Source organism: Sinocyclocheilus anshuiensis, unplaced genomic scaffold, assembly GCF_001515605.1.
Source record: "Sinocyclocheilus anshuiensis isolate Anshui unplaced genomic scaffold, SAMN03320099.WGS_v1.1 scaffold729, whole genome shotgun sequence".
Lineage (NCBI taxonomy): Eukaryota > Metazoa > Chordata > Actinopteri > Cypriniformes > Cyprinidae > Sinocyclocheilus > Sinocyclocheilus anshuiensis.
The window spans coordinates 745910-757831 of NW_015536561.1; the positions used below are offsets into that span (position 1 = coordinate 745910).

Consider the following 11922-nt stretch of genomic DNA (forward strand, 5'->3'; position numbering starts at 1 on the left):
GTTATATGTGCAGCAGCAGTATTTCCTACATGCTCACAGCAGCATGTCAGTGGATGTATTGGCAGTAGCAAGTCTCAGTACTTGCTCTTCTGCAGCAGGAGCAGCATAGCAGATCTATTCGGCAAAAACCAAACTCTTTAACATTGCCATGTATATTACCATGCTAAACTCTCCGAGAGTTGTCATGACAGAATTATACTAAATATTCAAAATGTCTGTTGTTGAAATTAATAGAAAAATAAGAATATTGCAGTATTTCCAAAAATATATATTTTCTTAAAACTGTAGTTCAGACTACAGTATAATGGATCAGAATACACACACACACACAAAAACTAGTGAGTCATATATTCCTAGTGAGGATTATATGATTAAGATCATTTGCTTTAACAAACACTTGATATGTATTCAAGTTCTCTGTAACTTTAAAGCAGTATACATTTTCCCTCTGGTGAGATCAGAAAGATCTTCCAAACTGCATTTGCTTTTCCCCTTTTCCATACTCTTATCAGCATAGTGGGAAAAAATCTCATCTTATGGTTTTCACTCTCAATTAATCGCTTTGATGCATACACTAAATAATTTCTGCCCTTTTGAGTTTGATTTTCATGCAAGAAGTAGAAAGTTATCGGAAATTCGGCACGTCACCCTCCTGTGAGCATATAAGGCCTCAGCGGTTTATTGGCAGCAACTGATACAGGTGCATCTCAATAAATTAGAATGTCGTGGAAAAGTTCATTTATTTCAGTAATTCAACTCAAATTGTGAAACTTTGCAGGTGTTTTGAGTTAATTAGCTGATTGGCATGTCACCATATTCTAAATTGTTGAGATAGTGAATTGGTGGGTTTTTGTTAAATGTGAGCCAAAATCATCACAATTAAAAGAACCAAAGACTTAAACTACTTCAGTCTGTGTGCATTGAATTTATTTAATACATGAGTTTCACAATTTGAGTTGAATTACTGAAATAAATGAACTTTTCCATGACATTCTAATTTATTGAGATGCACCTGTATATACAAATCACTGATAAGAAATCAGTCACCATAAGCTGTGGAAGTGGATTAAAACCACATTTAAATGTACAATTTGGATTCATATGAGACATTTTGTGAGTGCAATAAATATTAACTATTTTTTAACTAACATTAACTATTGTATCGATGCATAAAGAGTTCTATCCCAAATACCATCAAAATAATGTTTTTCCTCAATAAAGAGGTTTTACACACACAATATGAAATACACACACACACACATATATATATATATATGAAAAATATGTTTAAAGTGATATCAGTATTAATAAACTGTTGTATTTTTTATTTGGAGCGGCTCACCACATGAAGCCTGACAAGAAGAAATCTCATTAACTGAATTTTTATGGGGATATATTTATCATGGAAGTCTGCAAAAGGTGTATTTCTAAATGGCAATTGCAACTAAAGCATTTGCGTGATGTTCCCTCTAAACCACTAGATGTTAGTATAATCCAATATGCATGCAACTTTAACAAAACAAAAGACTGAATCAAAAACTAAGTGAACATGCAATGTTTCCCTTGAAAAAAGTTGCTTAGTACACACTATTTAAAATAGCGCTCACGATGATACCGCCAAACAATCTGCAAATACCAGCTAAAATTTCAAGCGTGCATTCCATAGCGCACGTTAACATAAACGTTGTTAAATTCGCCTCAAGGGGGGTAAACACGTTTACATTAACCACGTGCTACTTTTTATGGTTCTGAGGGTCCATGTCATTTATCTTTCTCACTCAGCACATGGAAAGTGTCCTGCATGTGTGGGTAGTGTTCCCAGCGTGCCTGCCTGTATCAGTGGGGCATTCCTATGCTTGACGTGTCAAAGAACGAGAGTGAATCCAGATACATGCGTTCACAAACAATGTGCGTTTACCTGCAATGTGCTGAGGAGGACCTCGAGTCCACTGGAGCTCGGTGCCGCCATGGTGGGCCTCGATCGTGCTGAAGAACGGAAAGAGGAAGGAGAAATTAATGAGCAGTTAAGAGTGACACAGAAGCAGCACCTTCTCCCTCTGCACTTTAACAAGACAGACGGGTAAAGCCGAGAGGGGTTCAGCTTGTCGCCTGAAACTCTATCTCCCTCAGATAAACCCGCGGGCTGCTCCAGTTGTGCACGGACATTGAGATGAGGCTCCTATTAAAAGGGCCTGACGAGACACAGGGATTAAACCAAGCCGAGCATTTCACAGGAGAGGACACGGCCTGGAGGGATATCAAGAGGCTGAGGAATCTTCTAGTGTGTGTGTGTGTGTGTGTGTGTGTGTGTGTGTGAGATAAACAAAAGAGGTGAGCGAGTATGTGTGTACATGCGTGAGAGAGCTAATATAGTCAGGCTGTGCTTACACATGGCCTGGCACTGACATTAAAAAGATGATCTATCCCTGAAATGAATCTCGACGGAGTCGACGGAATGTCTTTTAATTAAATGTTTAAGTTGCTACTTGTTTCAGGACATTCAGAGAATATTCAAAAAATAATGTTCCTATAATGTTTGCAATGTTTGAAAATGGAACATTCCCTTAAAAAGGAAAAAAAATGTTTTATACAATGTTCATGAAACACCTTTTTCTGAAAACATTTTTGAACGTTACTACTTACTACTTGTTTTGGATCAATTCGAGGACATTCAAAAGTAAAAATAATGTTTGTTTCTCTAACGTTCCCATTACCAAGTGAAAAAAATATATATAATTTTGAAATTGCAAAATTTACATCTCGCAAATTCTGATATAAACTCGCAACTGCGAGTTATAAAGTCCAATTGGGACAAAAAAGTCAGCTCACAATTCTGACATTTTCTTACAATTGCGTTTGCAATTGCAATTGAGTTTCTATCACGCAGTTCTGACTTTGTAACTCGCAACTGTGAGTTTATATTAAAAAAGTCAGATTTGTGAAATGTAAAAAAAGTCAGAATTTTAAGATAAACAGTTGCAATTACCTTTTTTATTTTTTTATTCAGTGGCGGAAATGGGCTTCCAATTATAGTTGCTTTATTGCTTATCTTGTTCTGACTAAAACTTACATTTAGCAGATGATTTTATCCAGTGTGATTTACAGATGAGAAAAATACATGCAGAAGCAAACTGGAATGTCAGCAGTTGGCTAGAAGTTCCCCAAACTTCAAATGTGGTCAATCTTCTACATGAAAATGTAACTGGCATGTTTGCTTTGCTGTGAAATAAAAGTACATACAAATCCATCAGAAAGAAAAATTACAAATGAGATGTCTTTAATATCTTGACTATTTCTCCAAAACTGCAGTGAGATAAAACCGAGAGCAAATCAAGTCTTTCCTCCTAAAAAAATGACCCCAGTATACTCCTCTAGAGTTTCAGAAGATATCTCAGCACAAACTGTTCTCATATGAACCGATCTATGGAAGTAAAACAAAAAATAAAGTCTAATTGGGACATCGTATCTCACAACAGCAAATGTATTTTTTTTTTTCACAACCGCAGCGTCATTTTTTATAATTTGTTCATTTATCTGGGTCATGTGATCCACAATTACTGTACACGTATGTCAACAATAGTTTCTTCTGTTTCTATTTGTATTGCTCCGAAGAAAAAAGGAAAGGAAAAACAAGCAAACCAGAGAAATCTAGTCTCCTGAGCTATGAAAGAGCAATAAACTTGTGTTATAAGGGCTGCACATACAACTAAAGCAAACAAAAAAAAAAGAGAAAACCAATACCTGCAGTTTGCTTCAGTCTATACAGCAGGTTCAGGTCATAACCTCTCTTTATAGAGATTCCCAGAGCTCAGATATTATTACAGTACAGTTGCTTGAGTTCGAGTTATGTTACAGCTATAATTTTCCACATGCAGTGCCACTAGTGTCATCAACATATGATGAAGTGCTTTAACATGGAATAAATAAGCAAACATGCATTCACACATGAATACACAAGTAGCTGATTGATTTATCCAGAAGATTCATAAGCATACACACAAAACACCTTGCAATATATCACGTTAATGGAGCTTTCATATGGAAACCTATCAGTTATTATTTTAGTAATGTTCTCTAAAATATCATAAAATTATAATCTAACGAGTTATAATAATATTCAAACTACAAAAGGACTACTGCAATGTGTGAAACGAGCAAGGATAACTGGTTATTGTAACAGCTTTGTGTCTCTACACTACACCCACACTTTCTAGGGTTCTGCTACTGCATGAATTGGCTTATTCGGTGTGTGTGATCATGCAAGAACAAAATGCTGACGCTTTGGGGAAAAAAAGCGAGCAAAGCCATTCTTACATTTCCAAAGCTCGTGACTGACAGCTTTTTGGCAAAGCTACATGTGGTGAAAAGAAGTGTGCGGGAGAACGGTGTGTGTAATCGATGCCAAGATGGTTCCTGCCTTCAAACTCAAGCAGTAGGAAGGTTTTGCAAGCCATTTCCTGCAGTAAAAATGCACATGCACACAGCACTTCCAATATTACACTATGAATGAAAATTCTGTCATGTCATTCAAAACCTGTTTAACTGTCTCTTGTGTAATTTGTTTGGAGAATATCCTGGCCGCTCGTTTTCATATAATGAAAGTGGGTTATAAAGTTCCAGATAAGCAAAAGGCACCACAAGGGAATCATAAACGTGGTCCGTGACCCATTTGTAAACTTCTGAAGCCATACGAATATTTTATGTGAGGAACATACAGACATACATCATTATTTACTGAAAATCTATTAAACATTCATAAGCAAAAGCCGCGAAGATTAATTCATAAATGAATCATTCTTTTAAATAGGATATTTCTAATCGGATGAAATGGCTCAAATCTGGCCTGAATGATTCATTGGTTCTTGAGTCCAACTCACCGACTCAAACGCAGCATTTAGCAGCAATTTAAAACGTAAAGCTATCGTATAGCTTGAATGTTTTGAATCCTGGCCACTTGTATCCATATAATTCAAATGGATTGTGAATGACAAGAAAGCACCATAAATGCATTATGAAAGCGGCCCATACAACTCATGTATAATCTTCGCGTCATTTGTCAAAGTATTTCTGCACAATTGCCTCCCAGAACTGTTTTACACAACCACATTTCCAAACAGCAGCACCCATCTCCGAAAGCAATGACCACATTTATTGTGTTTCGTCTGCTCGCTCTGAGGCGCAAGAAATTTATTATATATGAAAATTAATATATATTCAGTGGCTTCTCCTACTTTTCTTAGTGATATTTAGTGACAGTTTTTCAGGAAGTGATGATTTTGTTCTCTTTGAACTCGTTGGATGGAAACGGTGATTATTTGCACGTTTTATGCAATATTCCAATTTTGCGCTTAAATTAAATTCACAACTTTGGATGGAAACCCGGCTGACTCAAACGCAGTGATTTAACGCATTTTAAATCTTAAATAAAAGCTATAGTATGGCTTGAAAATACCTTTAATACAACTAGTTGAATAGAATACTTGTTTAATCATACTTTATTGGTGCTTTTGTGTCCTTGTAAGCTTGAAAGGGTCCATTACCATTGTAAATGCATAGAAAAGGATGACCACAATTCTCATTTTTGTGTTACATGGAAAAAAGAAAGTCACACAGGGTTGCAACAGCATGAGGGTGGGTAGATAACAACAATTTTTTATTTTTGGGAGAACTCTCTCTTTAAGGCTGCATCATCACGGGAAAAAAGCAGCACAGTATCTCTACAAATTTACACTCGCCCTACATCTCTCAGACCTTATAATTATCTCAATCATGGGTACAATCTAATCTGCCGACTACACTATCATGTGGAAAATTACTTAAATGTCCCATCAGGCCAAAGCAAGCATATTGTGTCCAGCTGCAAACACACAGCTATTTATACCACTGTTTTAGGACACTGAACGTCAGTAGAGGGCATGAATCCTGGGTGATGACAGCTCTAGTGCAACTGATGAGATCAAGATGTTGTTCAGAGAAATCAAAGTGAGGATAGGCACCCTACAAATGCAACACTGCGAACCTACAACCAGACTGAGAAAAAGCTGGCCTGAATTGACTACTATTCCATATGGGTAGGTTTTCCATTTTAATTGCAGTTAGTAAAAGAGGACATCTATAGTTCATTTGCATTGTAACTTTCAATTAGAGATTGTAAACTCATTCAATTTGAAACTAGGCCCATCTGAATAGGGCTTAACACACACAGGTCATATCTTAAACATAAAAAAAAACAACAAAAAAAAACAAGGGCAGCAGCACCTTGTCATGCTGTTCCATCTGCAGTGCATCATCAAACCGTTTTGCATTAATGGTCCAATCAAAGAATAATGTTTATGGTCAGCAGCTGATGAAGGCTTATGTGCGTCATTTTCATTAGCCGATTCGCTGGCAGTAACCTGAGTCCTTCCTCTACAGTCCAGGGTGATTTTGTTTATGTTTTAAGGAGCCAAAACCGACGGCTGTCGGCATACAAAAAAGCTGAGTAATCTTTGCAGAAGGAACGCATACCATATGTAGCCTTCTATTGGCATTAGAACTTTTAAACTGTCAACTTTTGATTTAAATCCATTGAACTATGCACACACTTTTTATGCTGACTCAAAACACTGCCACAAAAGTAACTGAAATGGTTTATTTATTTGAAATAAATAACAATTAAAAAAAAACACACATTTAATACCACTCCTTAAAACTGATTCTAAATTTGGATGAGCCGCACTTGAAACCTAAAATGAACTATATTACTTGGCAGAAGATTATTATTATTATTTTTATTATTATTATTAAGATTAAGGTTATTATTATTATTAAGAATTTATTACAATTAAGAAGAATCACGCTAAAAAATAAAACAAATATCAGATGTTTTGTTTTGTAAATAATAATAATGCTAAACATTTAATAATGCAAATATAATAATAATAATATAATAATAATACAATATTGATATGAAATTAATAACATAATAACAACAACAGTAATATAATATTAATAATGCTAAACATTTCATTAAACTAATAATAATAATAATAATAATAAGTATTAATATTATTATTATTATTATTATTATGGTTTTAATTAAAAAATAATCATGCAAATGAAATTTAAAATTATATATAAAAAATACCATTTACAGTTTTTTTAAGGTAATAATAATACCATAATAATAATAATAATGATAATATCTAAACATTTAATAAGACTAATAACAATAATTCTGCCAAGTCACACACTTCTACCAACACTTCTGCCCCAAACAATGTGTTAGAAACAGGTGATCCCACTAAACTCATGCTATTGGTTGAACAACAAGTTGACACGTCTGTGTGTTCAAACAAACAGAGGAATTCTGAAAGTGCCACAGTGTTTACACTCTTCAGGGGACGTCAGCACACAACTTTGCACGTTCAAGTGGAATTGTAGTAAGTATTTCCAACCCAGTCAGCTGTGTTATTAATTGCAAACAAAACTAAAATTAGTGATCCCAGAACTGTGGTTCTGTGTTTTGGGTAACAGAAGCCTGATACCAAGAAGGGACCATGATTCTTTCCCAGGCGTACAGCGATGAGCTGACGCAGGACATGCTAACAACAGCTCCTGCTACAGCATCCATCTTCACCTCTGTCCTGTTCCCAGTGACCCGGTCAGTCATTATCCGACTTGAGACATCTTTCGCAAGTTCGGGTTTCAGAGCTGAGTGAGTTTCCACCCCACCATTTGTTCCCAGGCTAAAATAAGAATTAGCAGCTCTTGCTAATTGCAGCTGTGATCACGGCCTTAGGATTTAGTTTCAGTGCTGTGTACAAGTCAATGAGAGGTAATTGGTACCTCTCACAAATATATAATTTGTATTTATTTATGTATTTTTTGGACAAACACCAGGATTGGGATTGTTCAGAAAGTAATTCTCATCTGAACTGACATGAGTTTATGAGGAGGAATTGTGCCAAATTAATTGTAAAAATCTTGAGCACTGCTAAGGGTTACAGTTTGACACTTTGTGCAGTAATTTGGCTATTTGGCACAACGAAAGCTTGTTTGGGAGAACAGTTTGAAGTAAAATTACCACGCCACAGTTACTGGGAGCTTATAAGGAGAGAAAAAAAGGAAAATCAGTCTAGCTGGCTAAAATGAACCATTATAATGAGAGCAACAAGCTTGGCATAACATTCAACACCATGTTGGAATATGGTCTTGTAGTCGACCATGTGTAAAACAAACTGCTGTAATTTGTGAATTAACTCGGAATGCAGTGGAAGTTTTTATCGCAAAGGAGGCATGTAAATGTTCTTCTACATCACCATAAAAGACTGAAAATACCATCTGAATAGGGTTTAATATTCTAGGTTTCAATAGGGTCAACTTGGCCATGAAACTAATGTTAATAAATTGAGTTTGCAAAGTTAAAATATATTATAAAAAATGAAAAAAGCTTCACACACACACACACACACACACATATACATATATACACATATACATATATATATATATATATATATATATATATATATATATATATATATATATATATATATATATATATATATATATATATATATATATATATATACATATATACCTTGTTTAAACACTAGAGGGCAGTATATGAACTATGACTTAACATGCCACAGTGACAACACATCATTTCAAAATGGAGTCACGTCGATATTGTTGTTCCACAGATATTTGCAACACGTTTAAAATAAATTATCATACGTCAAAAAACAAGTTGAACAAGAATACTAATATCTAATGAGTGCAGCATTTCTCAGACTTGCCATCAATTCTGACGCATCTAAAGCAAAAGACTGCACTAATTAGATGATGGTGCGAGATCTTGCTCCCCCTCAGCATTACTCGACATTTCCCTCGAGTACAGAGATCTATTTAAAAACATTTTCGACCTTCATGTTTGACTGGGCTAAAGAGTAAGAGGCTTAAGACAAGAAACAAAACACTCCTTCCATTGCCAGCTGCCTCCCACCCCTCCACTAATGCTAATGCTGTTGTTCACTTAGCCTTTTTCATTTTCAGTTGTCGTTCATGCACAACTACCCATCATTAAAAGGGACCTGGGACATTTATATCCTCTCTCTTATATGTATTTATATGTATGTCAACAACACAGTTGGTTTATTTAGAATCATCCATAACCATAATGACTCATGAGAGAGTCAATTGTGAACTCGTTAACGGCTCTCTAAGATCCACTGACTTCAGTCTAACTGCGCAAATGCGTTTGCGGTAGTTTCATGAATCTTTTTGATTGACTCATTAAAATGAACTGATTCAAAAGAGTCATTTGTTCGCAAATCGTACCTGATGGTTCATGCTGTATTGGTTATTATGTGTATGGTGCTCACTGTAATGACACTAATTTATCAGCTCGGGAATCTCATTAGCTAGTTTCGTCAGATTTATTGTCACACGTTCTTAAAATGTGTCACATCTGCTATCATATTGAAGCCCTGAATTCTACTATACATGCAACTGTTTTAGCCATACAGTGACTCTGCAACAAAATACTGTAGAATTTGATTGAATGCACAGTCTTTGACATCAACAACGAAATATATGGAAACTACAAATCTGCTAAAGATGGTTATCAAGCTGCTTCTTATTTGAAGCCACTTATGGGCAGTCAAGTTGATGAACATGTGTGCAGCGTAGATGGAATTTTCTCTTAGTAAGTGCTTAGGGAAGCTCTGGATGGCACCTCTGTCATGCAGACAAATCTGAAATGATAGGTTGGGATTTTCAGTTCATCTCCTGCTGTAACAAAAAGGGCACGATGAAGTTCACAGGTTCTCTGTATAACTTGTACGGAGCCGCTGGGAGTACAGCGAGTGCCAATGAACCGCGGCCAAACTTCAGCATTGAGTCAAGTTAAAGGACACAGGTTCATCCAGCCACACTGGCATATTCTATATTGACCGATGCATGCATACGCAACTCAAGTACACCCCATACACAAAGCAACCCAGCATGTCAATCATAAATCATCAGCAGAGGATTTACGGAAAATCAGCTTTCTCATCGATAACATTAATCAAGTCAAGTGAAATTCCAGGCCCACACTGGATCAAATGTAGAAGCCTATATTGCATGTCAGTAACTGCATATGCTTTCTTAAAATAGTCCAGCAATATACTCTGTTACTACACTACAAATTACAACATAAAGAGTTGATATTCCATTCTCAGCACTGAGATCCAAGGAAGAAACCCAGCCATTCACTACTGACCAGAATGATAAATTAGGAGTCACCGAGCTTTGGCAGACAGATGGAAAAGAGATAAACCTCTGCTCCGAGCGTAATGAGCCACTGAGAGTGTGTGCAAGAGAGAGCTAGAGGTGTTATGGACTTGTGCGTGTGTTGACATTTCTCCACACTCCTGCATTAATAATGCAAAAAATAAAAAAATGTAGGTCCATTTATGTTTATTAGATAGAGATACATTCATTCTGAAGTAATACTGAAGATATGCTCTTAATTATTTTCATGTTAACACTGATATCCGAAAAATAGCTGACATTAGAATTGAGAATTGCAATATATAAACACAGGAAAAAAAGTCACCATCTATCAAAGACCACTATCGTCAAAGATAATTGACAATTAGCATACCGTTTGGATTGGCGGTATGGTTCTACTTGATTTCTGAAAAAAAAGTTCAAACTGCAAGATGCAAACTCAATTGCGAGATGTAAACTCACAATTCTTAGAACTGTGAGATTTTTCTCAGAATTCTGAGTTTATAAGTCAGAATTGCAAGATGAAAAATAAGAAACGCAAGAAAGAAAATCAGAATTCTGAGATTATCTCTCACCGTTCTGAGAAAAAAGTCTGAATTGTGAGATAAAAAGTCACAATTGCCATTCATTCATTTTAATCCATGGCGGAAACTTGCTTCCAATGATATACGGATATATTGAAATAAAACCAATTATTTCAATATATTGATATATATTTTCTAAATACTGATTTAATATATGATTTAAGCTCTTGGCACCTTTGTGCATGCGTAAATAGTTACTTATGTAATGTCAAAACACTGAAATATACGAGTTTGCACATGAACGTGTAAATGTTTATTTTTTTTCATGCCTTTAAACATCAGCAGGTCATGAATGTTACAGGCAGCCATGCTTGACCTTTGACCCTGGATGCTGACGTACCTGGGGTCAAAGGCTTAGAAACGCACCTGCTTAAATAGGCCAGCTGCTCATACCAGATATAACTATTACAGATCATACAACCCTCACATACACTTTCCAAACAAAACCAAAGATGGCAACACTGCATACCTGGATTGAATTGAACTGTTCCAGGCCTTGTTCAGGTTTCTTACAAACCAGGATCATAATCAGCTAGATAAAAGGGCCTTCTATTCCCATTACAGCTTATATTCAGCATAAATAATGGAGGAAAATAGTCAGTGGCAGCTTCTGAGTTGATTACGAGATCTGTGTAATAGTGAACAAGTCAGATATATAGTAAAAACTATAATTATATAACATTTAAACTAGCCTGTTCGTATTAACAGCTGATAGGGCATGTAAGTGCCTGCCCTTCACATAAAAATTACACTCATCTCCTCCTATTAAATAGCAGATATGCATTATGAAGACATAATTACGCCATTGACTGCTATTAAGTGACATTAACGTTGTGATTCAGAGGAAAATAAGGTCACGTCCCTATTTTTACAGTATTTGCTATCTTAAAGGGGAGTGAAAGGTAAGAGCTAGTTAAAGATTCAATGAAATGGTTTGATGTATTTCCTATTCAAACAGGTTGGATCAGGACAAATTGTCATTTTTTTACAGCCAGTTTTGCCTTTAGGTAATGTTCAGAAAACGCAAAGAGGACAACATGATTTTTTCAGCAATTTATATGTTGCCTACACAAAAAAAAAA

At 35.7% G+C, this 11922-nt stretch overlaps 1 protein-coding gene across 1 annotated transcript in view; it reads right to left on the reverse strand.

Moving 5' to 3' along the window:
- The window catches only part of LOC107701621 (cytosolic carboxypeptidase 4-like), a 237154-nt gene that overhangs the window by 155024 nt on the left and 70208 nt on the right, over nt 1-11922 (reverse strand). Inside the window, exon 3 of the mRNA XM_016503665.1 lies at nt 1919-1986. Within this exon, the coding sequence (XP_016359151.1) occupies nt 1919-1986 (68 nt within the window). The remainder of the gene's footprint in view (nt 1-1918; nt 1987-11922) is intronic.